Raw genomic sequence first — 15,386 nt, 5'->3', positions numbered from 1 at the left:
TGGTATGACTCCACGTAATTGACGCATTTTACGAACGGCGCATGCACCGTCCGTGGACGTATCCCAGTGCGCATGCGCGAAATCACGTCGAAAATAGTCAATGCTTTCGACGTGAACGTAACTTACGCAAAGCCCTATTCGCGAAAGATTTACGCAAACGACGTAAACGCTGGAAAATTTGACGCTGTCCATACCCAACATTGCGTACACCTCATAGAGGCAGAGGTCACGTTACGCCGAAAAAAGCCTTACGTAAACGACGTAAAAAAAATGCGCCGGGCGGACGTACGTTTAAGAATCGGCGTATCTAGCCAATTTGCATACTCTACGCAGAAATCAACGGAAGCGCCACCTAGCGGCCAGCGTAAATATGCACCTAAGATCCGACGGCGTACTAAGGCCTCGTACACACGACCGAACATGTCTGCTGAAACTGGTCCGCAGACCAGTTTCAGCGGACAGATCCGACCATGTGTACAGCCTAGCAGACAGGTTTCCAGCAGACAAAAGTTTTAAAGCAGGCTATAAAACTTGTCGGCTGGAAACCCGTCCGTCCGACATGTCCGCTGGTTAGTACACCTAACCAGCGGACAGAAATCTCCCGCATGCGTCGAATGGATTTCACGCATGCCTGGAAGTATTTTACTTCTTGGTTTGCGGACGTGGCGGCGTCAACGTCACCGCCACGTCACCACACTGTCTGTCCGCGGGGATTTCGGTTTGATGGTGTGTACAGCCATCAGACCAAAATCTCCGAGCGGACATGTCCGATGAAAACGGTCCGCGGATCGTTTTCATCGGACATGTCCCCTCGTCTGCACGGGGCCTCAGACGTACGTCAGTCGGATCTAGCCCACATTCAGTCGTATCTTGTGTTGTGGATCAATAGATACGCCGCCGTAAGTTCTTTGTGGATCTGGCCTGTTATCGTTTTGATGTCGCACTGCCGTTTGTGCTCAATATAGATTCAAGAAGACGCAGTTGAGTTGCTGGCATTCTTTTTGCAATTTTGATGTATGGGACACAATTGCCTGAGCACCGTTTTTCAGCTCATCATCCTACAAACATGCGGTAGAGCTTAGGTGAGTTTTTGTCTATATTACCATAGTTTTTTAGACTATAACTTTTACACAGAATGAATAATATACACTGATTTTGGATATTGTTATCAAAGAAATGTAGCAGACTATATGTTTGCTTAAATTTTTGAACAAATATGTCTACAAATTTGATTGACAGAGTTTTATAACAGAAATCAAAGAAAAACAGTGTTTTTATTTTTTAATAGTTTCTGCATATTTTCATTTATATAGCAAAACAAAAAAAAAACAGTGGTGATTAAATACCACCAAAAGAAAGCTCTATTTGTTTGAAAAAAATTATATACGTTTAGAGTGGGCAAAGAGGTCAAGTGGTAAAATGTGTTTCACTCTTATGCCCTTTACACACGATCTGTTTTCCCGTCGGAAAAAGGCCGATGAGAGCTTTTGGTCCCGACTGTGTGTATGCTCCATCGGATTTTTTCCAACGGAAAAACTGTCGGAAAAAGATAGAGAGCAGGTTCTCTATTGTCCCGTCTTGAAAAAATCTGATCGGAATTTCTCTTCGTGTGTACAAATCCCGACTCGCTAAATTCCGACGCATGCTCTTGAATAAATCGATGCATGCTAGGAAGCATAGAACTTAATTTTCTCTGCTTGTCGTAGTCTTTTACGTCAACGCGTTCTTGGCAGTCAAAAGTTCACAGAACCTTTGTGTGACTGTGTGTATGCAAGGCAGGCTTGAGCGGAATTCCGTCGGAAAAAACAGCCACGTTTTTTCCGATGGGAATTCCGCTTGTATGTACAGGGCATTATTCCTTCTACACTACTCAAGCTGAAAGCTTTGGCCTAACAAAGTGGTGGTTCAGCAATGAGAAGCACTTGGACAAATGTCAAAGAGCTAAAAATTAGGCCATGAATGTGTTTGTAACTTTGCAATCACTATATTTAATACAAGCCTTCCCTGTAATATGCTAAGATCAATATGGTTGTACGAGCAAAGCAGATCACATACATCTCCTGTCCTTCATGGCCTCCGAGGGATCAGTAGGTTACAGTTCCTCTATCATGCTATCCAAGGAATAGCCCAATTAAAAATGATTTGGTGTCACCCACTTTCACAAGATCATTTACATCTCTTTACAGCTCCGGTCATGTTCTGTTTCATTCCTCCCAGAAACATTTTCATAATTACAATCTCACGCTCAAAGCGCGTGGGAGAAACCTTTTGTTCCATTCTTGAAACTCTTGCCATTTGAAGAGATTTCTGACTACAATCGAGTTTCACCATCTCCTTCGAGCTGCTTTGAATGCTTTAGCGGCCTTTATGTACAGTCAACACAATATGTGCTTTGCCAGTCCAAACTACGCGCCATTAATATTTGCGAACAACCTTGTTTTTAATTAGAGGATACCTAGACCTCTTTTCCCTTGATCCTCAAAATATTGTAAACAATTACATACAACCTAAAAGCTTTCAGGTTTTATATTAAATGAAAATTAAAAAAAAAAAATTGCAACTGGTACAGCAATGCTTTGAGGTCACATGAAACAAAGGGATCCAAGAGATACAAATTTTGGTTGATTAAAGATTATTAAATTATATCTCATGTTTGAAAACACCAAAGTAGGTTTTCCCTAGTTTTGCAAGATTTTATTTCTCTAAAGGAAAAAACAAAACAAAAAAATGCAGAATTTTTAATTATACCTATTTTTATTTTTTGGGTTATTAAAGTCTACATATTTTTTTAATTTTCTACTACTTTGGGGAATATGTTGCCTATCAAGTCTCAAGGCTTGGTAAAATCTACTATAAGCTTTAGCATGCAAATCTGATTTCAAAATTCATTTTTAATAGTTTTTTTAAATTTGAAGCAATAATTAAAACAACCCTTGTAGATCCTTACATGGATTGTAAGGGAACATCTTGTTTTTGAGGTGACAGTACTTTGTAATTTCCTCCCAGTGGTGCCTTTTCTTTTTATTACTATCCTATCACATGGACTTCTAATGGACACTGCAAGTTGTTATTTTAACACACATCACCAAGCATGGTCCACTATTGTCAACAATAGGAAACCTGCCCAAGATGCCATATATTTCTCAAAGGAATACCCCCCCCCCTACTCTTTGTTGTGCCAGTGTCATGGTGCTATCAGGCTGGTACTCTAGTGTCCAGAAAAACAATGAAGGTCCCTGTCTTTGCACATTCTGACACTAGCACTCCAGCCAAGATTTGAAGTTGGCTTTGTAGGACTTTCTGGGAAGAAGCTCACAGTGTGCAGTGAAATCAAAGTAAACAATTTATGTGTAGGTAAGGAACTTGTACAACTTTACAACACTGAAGGGAAGATTGGAGGTTGGCTTAAAGTATAGGACCAAAAATAATGTAGACAAAATCTCACCAGTAAAATCGATTTGGTGCCACAGACTCGCTCAGAAGCAGCCACCGTCTGCCAAACTCTGATGAACTGAACAACTAGAAGAGAGACAAAGCATATAGTACTCCTGTGTATGACAAACAGTATAATACACTACAGAAAAATATTTTTTAAGACTTTAAAAAAAAAGGAAAACTTGAGATATACACTGTAGATAGGTAAGTTCTTTGATGTTCTGTACATTTTCAACCACCCATTCTCAGCCATTGTTCTCTGGAACCCTAGAGTTCCTTCAGAATTTTCTAGGGGTTTCTTGCGACATGGCTAACTGACCTCCTATTTGAAGGTGCCCTCTTTGTTCCAGGACCAATGCAACTTGGCAAAGCCAGCTTCAAGGGATCTTTTTAGCTTTCTGTAAGGGTGGAATCCTGACCATCACTATAAGGCCTCGTACACACGTCCGAGTTTCTCAGCAAAAACCAGCAAGAAACTTGCTGGGAGATATTTTTTTGCCGAGGAAACCGGTCGTGTGTACATTTTCGTCAAGGAAACTGTCGAGAAACTCGACGAGCCAAAAAGAAAGCATGTTCTCTATTTCCTTGACGGGAATGGAGAAAATTGGTTTGTCGAGTTTCTCGACGGCTTCACAAGGAACTCGACGAGCAAAACAATGTTTTTCGCCCGTTGAGTTTCTCGGTCGTGTGTATGAGGCCTAAGGGTTTCATTCTTCCTATGGAATGCTAATGTTTACCAGTACAGACCTGCATGTCCCAGACTCTATCTTTGTTTCCAAACCTCATCCTGAAGTGAGCAGGGGGAGGTAAAGGTAGACACGTTCTTGCTGCTAAGGGCTGAAGACACTGTGGGGTTGATTTACTAAAAACAGAGAGTGTTACATCTAGTGCAGCTGTGCATGGTAGACAATTAGCTTCTAAGCTTCAGCTTGTTCAATTAAACTTTGACAAAACAAAAACTGAAAGCTGATTGGTTTCTTTGTGGAGCTGCACCAGATTTTGCACTCTCCAGCTTTAGTAAATCAGCTGGTTAGCTAGTTAGAAACTGCTGCAGATATCTTGTTGTTTCGTTCAGAAAAAAAGCTTATTGCATGACCCCAATATAATGTATGTGAGCTTGGTGGACATTGTATTGCAAAACCAGGTGCATAAAATCAAGAACATAGTTATGCAAGCTTCACTGCCAAACACTAGCATGTGTTTCCAACCTTATGGTAATGGATTGTTGAAGGTTAATTTTCTGTTCCACAATGATTGTGCCCCTATGTGCAAAGCCAGCTCCAAAAATATGTGGAGAAAACGTAAGGGCTCTTTCACACTGGACGGGCTTTTTTTCTCGGGAAGTCCGGCCGTGTCTAGCCTCCATCGGACCTTAGCTTGAGATCCTGGGCAAGATTCACAGCTGAAATACGCCGGAGTATCTACTGATACGCCGGCGTATTTTCAAATTTGCCGCATCGTATCTTTAGTTTGAATTCTCAAACCAAGATACGACGGCTTCTGGCTTCGATCCGACAGGCGTACGGCTTCGTACGCCTTCGGATCGTAGGTGTAATACTTTGGCGCCCGCTGGGTGGAGTTTGCGTCGTTTTCCGCGTCGGGTATGCTAATTAGCTGTTTACGGCGATCCAAGAAGTTACACGCGGTCGTTGCATTCTCTTACGTCGTCGCTAGTCGGCTTTTCCCGGCGTAAAGTTACAGCTGCTATTGGCTTAAATTTAGACTTGCCATGTTAAAGTATGGCCGTTGTTCCAGCGTCAAATATTTTTTTTTTTTTTTGCGTAAGTCGTCCGTGAATAGGAAAGGGCGTAACGCACGTCGCCGTTCAAAAAATTACATTGGTGCGACGTCATTTTGCGTAAAGCGCGGTGGGAAATTTCAAAACGGAGCATGCATAGTACGTTCGGCGTGGGGAACGCGCCAAATTTAAATGATACATGCCCCATTTGAATTAGGCGGGCTTGCACCGGACAAATTTATGCTACGCCGCCGCAAGTTTACAGGCAAGTGCTTTGTGAATCAAGCACTTGCCCGTAAAACATGCGGCGGTGTAACGTAAATGCGATACATTACAATGCCACAATTCTATGTGAATCTGGCCCCCTGTTCTCTTTCTTTTCGTCGAACTTCGGACGGACTCACAACGGACTTTTGCATGGTCAAAAGTCCGACGATGTGTACAAGGCATAAGGGTTGAGGAGAGAGAAAGGAAAAAGTAAATATTAAATGTAGGTGATGCTAGATATAAGACTGGGATCTTAAGTTTATTTGTATGTGTGTGCATCTAGGAATGTACAGTAAAGCGAGTTTTGTGATTTGCATTATGTGATTTTGTGCTATAAACAAAAATAGAGCGACAATTTTGAAAAAAATATTTTTTACTTTTTGCTGTAATAAATATCCCCCAAAAATATATAAAAAACATTCTTTTTCCCTCAGTTGAGGCCGATACGTATTCTTCTACATTATTGATTGGTTTAAGCAAAAGTTATAGTGTTTACAAAATAGGGGATAGTTTTATGGCATTTTTATTAATATTTTTTTTTACTAGTAATGGCGGCGATTAGCGATTTTTTATCGGTACTGCGACATTATGGCAGACACTTCGGACACTTTTGACACATTTTTGGGACCATTGGCATTTTTATAGCGATCAGTGCTATACAAATGCATTGATTACTATAAAAATGCCACTGGCAGGGAAGGGGTTAATACTAGGGGGCGAGGAAGGGGTTAAGTATGTTCCCTGGGTGTGTTCTAACTGAAGGGGGGGTGGACTGACTTGGGGAAATGACTGATCGCTGTTCATACATTGTCAGCGTCAGGGACGAGCGGGGGGCGCCCTATTGGCTGCTCGGCAAGATAATGTAGATCTACGTGATCTCGCCCAGCAGAGCCGACCTGCCGCCGTAAAACTGCGGCGGCTGGTTGGCAAGTGGATAATATGCATGGAATATGGATGTCAGGGGTGTCGTGCGCATACACGAATCGCGGACTTCGCGCACGGATGTGCGCACACGCTAGACGCGCTTTCAGCTTCCGGCACTGCGTCGCTTTAACTGACAATTGAACTTTCTTTTGGTGGTATTTGATCACCTCTGCAGTTTTTATGTTTTGCGCTATAAACAAAAAAAGAACGACAATTTTGAAAAAAAAAATCAATATTTTTTACTTGTTGCTATAATAAATATCCCAATTTTTTTTTAATTTTTTTTTCTCAGTTTAGGCCGATACATATTCTTCTACATTCTTTTGGTAAAAAAAATTGCAATAAGCGACTGGTTTGCGCAAAAGTTATAGCGCCTATAAAATAGGGGACAGAATTATTATTTTTTTTTATTATTTTTTTTTACTAGTAATGGCGGTGATCTGCGATTTTTATTGGGACTGCGACATTATGGCGGACACATCGGACGCTTTTGACACATTTTTTGCACCATTCACATTTATACAGCGATCAGTGCTATAAATATGCACTAATTACTGTATAAATGTGACTGGCAGGGAAGGGGTTAACACTAGGGGGCGAGGAAGGGGTTAAATGTGTAGCCTAGTGAATGTTCTAACTGTGGGGGGAGGGGACTGACTGGGGGAAGCGACCGATCTGTGTCCCTATGTACAAGGGACACAGCATCGGTCTCCTCTCTCCCTGACAGGATGTGGATCTGTGTGTTTACACACAGATCCACGTCCTTGTCTGTGTAACTGGCGATCGCGGGTGCCTGGCGGCCATCGCGGCCGCCATGCACGCGCATCGGCATCTCAGTGATGCGACGGGGCTGGAGGCCGTATATTGACGGCCTCCCGGGCAATTGGGATCCACACTGCGGCCGTAGAAAGTCGTCAGGCCGGCAGAAAGTGGTTAAGAAGAGTTTTAATGTATCCCTGTTTGGCCCGTTTACGGACGGCTGCCATTTTTTATAGGATACCCCTAATAGCACATTTGTGTGCTTCCCACTCAGTCAAGGGGTTTGTATCGGGGGTGTTGTTTATTTTAAAGTAGTCCTTTTTCAAAGATGTTTTTATTGATTGCGGAGGTGAGAGAAGGGTCAATGAGTAATGATGCGCCTAGTCTCCATGTTTTTCATCAAAAAAAGATCAGTGAACTGACTGACAAAGGTGTATCAATTCTAAGCATAAGTGCTATTAAATAACTTAATTTACTCTAGAGTAAATGAAGTTATTTAATAGCACTTATGCTTAGAATTGATAAACCTTTGTCAGTCAGTTCACTGATCTTTTTTTGATGTCATTTTTGTTTGTACTGTTTTAACCACAGACAGACCACCTTTTACTTCCTCCACACGCCTTTCCCATCCCCCATTCACAGCGCAGCACTACCTTCCTTTTTGCTATTATCTTATGGTCTGATACACCTTTTAGTGCCGCAGCTGTATTCCCTCTTCCCCCCCTATTTCTTGGTAGCGCGGTAATACCCACTCTTTTATATATATATATATATATATATATATATATATATATATATATATATATAATTTTTTTTTTTTTTTGTATATATATATATTTTTTCTTTGAACAATCAAGAAGATTTATGAAAATATGTATTTTAGCGCATGGAATTATAGCTATGGTAAGTAGGTGTAAATCAGGGGGAAAAAATGTGAGCTCCCATGATGCAATACCAGTTTTCTCTGCTCTTTTCCTGCACGAGTTGTGCCATCTGTCTGCATTGAGTGGATACATTTTGGACGGGTTTCCGAGTTGGCACCTTAGATGCTCTCTCATTGAGAGGAAGTAAAGTTGAAGTGTTAATTAGTTGTAGTTAATGATTTCAAAGACTCCAGTCTAAGAATATTCTACTTTCCTATTAGAGTGAGGTTCTCGATTACATCTCACCTTTTGGTCTTGGCTGTAGGCCAGGATCCAGTCTTCTTGCTTGGGATGAAATAAAAGGCTCTGTATATAAAAATTGAGTCTGTACTTTTGGTAGGTGGCCCCTTCATCAGAACTAATTAGCAGACTGCTTTCAATCTCTGGGTCGGTCAGCAGCATGATCTGCAGAAAGAGAGATACAATAGTCAACACCGTACTTGTTCAAAGTAACAAAAGGTAATGCACAGTATTATAATAAACCAGGAAAAAACAATAACTTAATTATAAAGTGATACTTTTATCAAGAAATTGAAATACATGAAATACAATATTTGTATTATTAACTTTTCCAAATTAACATAATGATTAGCTTTTCAACATTATATTGAATAATTATTGTGTTTACAGCTATCCTTGCAAAGGCTTAAATGTTTATGAACATTCATAAATTGGTGCTGAGAACTTATTTTTGTATTGTCAACAGTACTTATCCCTAAGGCCCGGTACACACGAGCAAACACGTACGATGAAACCGGTCCGTCGGACCGTTTTCACCGTACATGCCTGCCAGAGGGCTTCTGTACGATGGTTGTACTAACCATCGTACAGAAGTCCGTGCGTAAACAATACGCGGGGCGTGTCCGCGTCGTCGCCGCGACGATGACGCGGCGACGTGGGCGGGCCTGCCATTTAAAGGCTTCCACGCATGCGTCAAAGTCATTCGACGCATGCGAGGGACAGCGGGCGCTCGGACATGTACGGTAGGTCTGTACTGACGACCGTACATGTCCGAGCGGGCAGGATTCCAGCGGACGGTTTTAAAACACGTCCAGGAATATTTGTCTGCTGGGAAAAGGCCCGGCGGGCAAATGTTTGCTGGAATTCGGCCCGCTCGCGCCTACACACGACCGAACATGTATGCTGAAACTGGCCCGCGGACCAGTTTCAGCATACATGTTTGGTCGTGTGTACGGGGCCTTAGACATGTGCACTGCTGAAAAATAAGTTCATTTTTTTTTTTCATTATTTTTTTGTTTATTTTTTCGGGTCATTCATTATGATCGAAATTCGTTATTTTGAATCAATTCGTAACTTCAGAAAAAAAAATAGCATTTTTTAATGTCTTCATTTCAGAAGACTGCTAAATTACAATCTTTAGCACTTCTTGGCTTGGGTGGTAAAAGGGGTGGTTGAATCTAAAATTTACATCCAAACCCTAAAATTGTGTAATCTGACTAAATCAGTTGATGCTGAAAAATACTGGTAAGTAGGGATGGGTGAGTGGTTTGGGCCGAACATCACCTGTTCTGGTGTTTGCCGCACAGCCAAATTTCCTGTGTGCTCGGCGAGATATTTGCCTGCCGAGTGCACTGTCAATGGATGGTTAAGGAGCCACTGCGTCCTTAACAACAAATGAGTCATGCGCTGTCAGCGGGCTTCCCCACTGACAGCTGAATAAAAGAAAAAAACGTTCAATAGAAAATTGAAAAGAAAAACAGCGTAAGGGTCTCCCCCTCGCCCGATCTATACCAGGCCCTTTGGGTCTTCCCCTCTCCCCCCAAATCCATACCAGACCCTTATCAGAATAGGCAGCCAGGCAGGCCAGACTAAGGGGACCCCCCAGGCATTATATTTAAAGAATTAAAAAAGAAGAAATGTCACTTATACATTTCCCCCGGGGCCCTATACCCTTTTTATGGATAATAACTTGCATATAAGCCTTTAAAATGGGGATTTTTCAAGTTCAGGTCTACTTTGATAGAGTCTGAACTTTTTACACATTTGGGAGTTCTGGTGCAAACCAGCTCATCACTACTGGTAAGCTACTCAGCAGTTAGCTGGAGAACTACAAGTAAAAGTGTATTCCCTTCACTGCTGCTCTTCCCTTGCAAAGTCTATCTACAGCACTGGTCCCTAATAGTGCACTGACTATGTGAACTGCTCTCCAGCTGCCTGTCCTTGATTTAGAGATCCTTAATGTTAGACCCCTTTCACACTGAGGAGTTTTTCAGGCGGTACAGTGCTAAAATACCGCCTGAAAAGCTCCTGCACTGCATACTCAATGTGAAAGCCCGAGGGCTTTCACACTGAGGCGATGCGCTGGCGGAAGAGAAAAAAATCTCCTGCCAGCAGCATCTTTGGAGCCGTGAGAGGAGCGTCGTGTATACCGCTCCTTCACCGTTCCTTCCCATTTAAAACAATGGGAAACCGCGGCAAAACCCGCCCGCAATGCGCCTCTGCAGAGGCGCATTGCGGGCGGTATTAACCCTTTATCGGCTGCTAGCGGGGGTTAATACCGCACCGCTAGCGGCCGAATCCCGCGGAAAATCCGACGGTATAGCGCCGCTCATTTTAGCGGCTCTATACCGCCACCGCACCTCCCGCCCCAGTGTGAAAGGAGCCTTAGGATCCATTACACTATTGTCTCAATTAACATTGCCAGGTGCAACCAAGAGAAATTGCTGGAAAGTCCCATCAAAATTGAGTGCTTGCAATTTTTAGGTTTCCCTTACTATACATTAAGAAATAGGATGTCAATAACTGTTATGGTCACATATTGAGGTTTTTGTACATATAATTTAAAGTGACATTAAAGTATCTAAAAAAAAAAAAAACAAGTCTTACTTACCTTCTCTTTGCAATGGTTTTGCACGGAGCAGCCCCAATCCTCCTCTTCTGAGGTCGTAATGGCTTTTGCTGTCTTCGAGGATGGCCTCCCCCCGTGCAAGAGGGTAGTTGTGCAGGCCTGCTCCTGAGCAGGGCTGTGCGCATCTACTGACACACACACAGTGTGGTTTGACCCGGTCCCCCGCTCCCTCATCACTCTGAGAAAGAGAGCAGTGCCACTGCCTTCAGTCACAGCGCTGGAACGTGATCAGGCTCAGGTAAATATTGAGAGGGGCTGGGGGGAAGATGCACCTAAAAGATTTTTTACCTTAATGTAGAAATTGCATAAAGGTAAAAAAAACTTATGTCCCCTTTCACACAGGGTGGACTCTGTCAAGCACATTTGTCTGCTCAGTGGGGGGATCTGTCTGCTGATCCCTATTACTAAGCAGGTGGATGACAGCGCCGCTGTGCAAATCGTTGTAGCTGTATGTAAGTTGCTTTAAGCGGGCTAGCAGGCGTGCGTGCTGCATCGCGGGGGTGCCGATGCTCGTGACCAACGGTTGCGATGACCTCCGGCCGTGAGCAATCCCAGGCACGAGAGGCAGAACAGGGACGCGTATGTGTAAACACACATATCCCTGTTCTGTGAGCTTAGGAAAGACAGATCGTGAGTTCCTAATAGCTAGGAACCTCAATCTGTAATTTACTACAAGTCGGTCAATCCCCCTACAGTTAGAACACACATTAGGGAACACAGTTAACCCCTTGATCGCCCCCCAGTGTCAACCCCTTCTCTTCCAGTGACATTTTTACAGTAATCAGTGCATTTTTATAGCACTGATTACTGTATAAGTGTCAATGGTCCCAAAAATGTGTCAAAAGTGTCCGATGTGCCAGTCATAATGTCGCAGTCCCGCGCAAACCAATCAATATACGCTTCTTGTGATTTTTATTACCAAAAATATGTAGAAGAATACATATCGGCATAAACTGAGAAAAAATTCACTTAAAAAAAAAAATGTGGATATTTATTATAGCAAAAAGTACAAAATATTGTGTTTTTTTGAAAATTGTCGATTTTTTTTGTTTATAGCGCATAAAATAAAAATTGCAGAGGTGATCAAATACCACCAAAAGAAAGCTCTATTTGTGGGGAAAAAAAGGACGTCAATTTTGTTTGGGTACAGCTTCGCACAACCGCACAATTAACAGTTAAATCGACACAGTGTCAAAACGCAAAAATTGGCCCGGTCATTGAGCAACCAATTTTTCCAGGGCTGAAGTAGTTAATACCTGCATTTACTGGATACCAAGTACTCCTTTACTTAAAAATTTTTCTAAGCAAGCGCAGAGTCGACCACAATTAAGGCCGTACTCCGAGGTAGAAACTCAGGCCCTAACAGGGCTCACCACCCCCTTTTCCTCCAACTGAGCATGAACCTCTGGAAACACACCCTACATAACCTACAGCAGTGACTGATCGAGTCAGTCCAGCACAGCACAGTTGAGCCTATTGCCCCGTACACACGATCGGAATTTCCGATGGTCTAAAATCCAATGGAATTTTTCGTCGGAATTAGGTTCAAGCTAAATTCCGACCGTCCGAAATGCGGTGACGTAAAACACTATGACGAGCCGAGAAAAATTAAGTTCAACACTTTTGAGCATGCGTCGACTTGATTCTGAGCATGCATGTTTTTGTTTTTCTCCATCGGAGTTGCACACAGATGATAGGAATTTCCTATAATTATTTTTTTCATCGGAAAAAAATAAAACATGTTCTATTTCTAAACACTGATGGAAAAAAGTCAGATGGGGCCCACACACGATAGGAATTTCCGATGAAAAAAGTCCAGCGGACTTTTTTCATTGGAAATTCCGATCGTGTGTACACGGCATAAGGGGTTAATACTAATACTAATGCCAGAGAGTTTTTAGTTTATTTGGGAGAGTGCATGTGATCAGCACAGGTCCAATCAGCACTGTCCAGACAGAGGGTCAGGGGCCATGCAGTCTCATTGGATAATCAGAGAAGAATGAAAACCCCTCCTACAAGCTTTAATCAGACACGGATTTATGTCACAATTTCCATGTTCTGTGTACTGTGGGAGATCAGATATAGTGAATGCAGGGTCCTGGGTTTAGAAAGAAAAAAGAGGCCCAGATTCTCAAAGGGCTTATGACGGCGCAACGCAATGTACGCTGTCGTAAGTCCTAATCTGGGCCGTCATATCTATGCGACTGATTCTTAGAATCAGTTACGCATAGATATCCATTAGATCTGACAGGAGTAAGGCTCTTACGCTGTCGGATCTTAAATGCATTTTTTTTTGCCGCTAGGTGTCGCCTCCGTCGGTTTCCCCGTTGAGTATGCAAATTAGCAAAATACGCAAATTCCCGAACGTACGCACGGTCGGCGCAGTGAAGTTATGACGTTTACGTTAGTTTTGCGCGGCGTAAAGTTGCCCCTGCTATATGAGGGGCAACCAATGTTAAGTATGGCCGTCGTTCGCGCGTCGAAATTTAAAAATTTACGTAGTTTGCGTAAGTCGTCCATGAATGGGGCTGGACGCCATTTACGTTCACGTCGAAACCAATGACGTCCTTGCGACGTCATTTGGAGCAATGCACCCTGGGATATTTTCCGGACGGCGCATGCGCAGTACGTTCGGCGCGGGAACGCGCCTAATTTAAATGCTACACGCCCCCTACCCGGCTAATTTGAATTAGGCGGGCTTGCGCCGGGTGATTTACGCTACGCCGCCGCAACTTTACAGGCAAGTTCTTTGTGAATAAAGCAATTGCCTGTAAAACTTGCGGTGGCGTAACGTAAATCAGAAACGTTACTCCCGCACAGTTTTACGCCCCTATACGAGAATCTGGGCCAGAGTGTCTAAACAGGAATACATAGCAGTGTTTTATATCTTTAGTAAAATTAGATGACATTGGGTTACATTGGGAAAACAGTTAAAGCAAGAAGCAAACAAAAGAAACATTGTATACACTGTTAATGGTTTTCTGCCAACAGTCAGTCTTTTGTTTTTCGGCAGCACTATAATATGATTGATAGCTGAGATCTGATTAGTTGTTTTGCCTAACTACTTGGAAATTTCTTTTGCAACAGTATAAATCATTTTTAATGCCTCTCAGTGTTACATTGAAGAACTCTAAGGATGAGTTACTCTTCAATGCCCAGTTCTATTTCTCCATCAAATTTGATGCTGCAAAATAATGCCTGTTGTCATAAGGAATCTACAGACACATGGATTTAATGAAGGAATGCAGATTGCGAATGCAGTCCTAAGAGGCTAAAAGATGATTTGCAATAGTAAACTGGTATAAAACGGGCTTTGCAATCTTGTGCACTTTGAGCGCTTCACCAAGCGTTAGCCATCCCTTTGTTTAGAAATATACCCTTAAGTCCAGTTATGGATTGATTAAAAAATGATTCCAGGCATTTTAAACACTACAAGTAAAAAGAAAAGCATTTGCCCAAATTATAAGTAACATTTCATTCTGTAGCAGATTCTGGAAAGTTAAACCATTTAACGATTTCTCTCTCAAAGGCTATATTGATGAGCTGTCCTTTTCAGCTCCACACATCCATCATCACCATCACCAGGGGCACCGTTGCACCCCTCAGTAGAAACAAAGTTATATCTAAAGCCTAAAGCCTTTGTAAAGGTCATTTATTTACAAACATGTTATACTTACTGTACCTACTCTATGTAATAATTTTCCACAGCGCAGTCCCGCTCTTCCTCTTGCGGGGTCCCCACTGGCTCTCTAGGCTCCTCCTCTTCTCAGTGTGCCATGATAGGAAGCCTTTTCCTATTGTAGCACACCTGCGGGCTCAATCCCGACCTGGGCTGTGAGTGTCTATTGACCCACCCCGGCTCTTTGCTGCTGCAGCCTTTGTAAGCTGAGAGAGGAGAGAGCCACAGCAGGCGGCACAGCACTGGATCGAGACAGGTAAGTATAAAGGAGAGTGAGGGGGCGATACAAACACTAGGATATTTTTGTACCTTAAAGTGATTGTAAAGTCAATTTTTTTTTAAAATAACAAACATGTTATATAGTAAACTTACCTCTTCTGTGCAGTTGGTTTTGCACAGAGCAGCCCAGATCCTCCTCTTCTCGGGTCCCTCTTCTGTGCTCCTGGCTCCTCCCTCCTGTTGAGTGCCCCCACAGCAAGAAGCTTGCTATGGAGGCACCCCAGTTGAGCCACAGCTCTCAGTGTCCATTCAGATACAGAGCCATAACCCGGCCCTGGAAAGAGAGTCACCGCTCCAGGTGGATCTTTAGCAGACAATTGGAGGAACCTCCCAGGAGTCCAAGGTGCTGGCAATGTACTAGGCAAACATGGAAAACATGGAAATCGATGGACAGCCGCACTCCGGATAAACTTGAGAAAGTTGTCTTTATTGATAAAAGTAAGACATATACATCCAAAGATACAGTCACATAAGGGGACAGCCGACGCGTTTCGCACACAGTTAGTGATCATG

The 15,386-nt window shown here is 42.8% G+C and overlaps 1 protein-coding gene across 5 annotated transcripts in view; it reads right to left on the bottom strand.

The window, feature by feature from the left end:
* Nucleotides 1-15,386, bottom strand: part of SORCS1 (sortilin related VPS10 domain containing receptor 1) — an 834,705-nt gene that overhangs the window by 359,675 nt on the left and 459,644 nt on the right. For all 5 annotated transcript variants that reach the window (XM_040361653.1, XM_040361650.1, XM_040361655.1 and 2 more), the window contains exons 4-5: nt 8,293-8,451; nt 3,446-3,519 (exon numbers count right to left, since the gene is read on the bottom strand). In XM_040361653.1, coding sequence (XP_040217587.1) covers nt 3,446-3,519; nt 8,293-8,451 — 233 coding nt within the window. The remainder of the gene's footprint in view (nt 1-3,445; nt 3,520-8,292; nt 8,452-15,386) is intronic.

Source organism: Rana temporaria, chromosome 8 (genome assembly GCF_905171775.1).
Source record: "Rana temporaria chromosome 8, aRanTem1.1, whole genome shotgun sequence".
NCBI lineage: Eukaryota > Metazoa > Chordata > Amphibia > Anura > Ranidae > Rana > Rana temporaria.
Note: the sequence above shows the minus strand (reverse complement) of the source record. Positions and strands in the feature narration are given on the sequence as shown.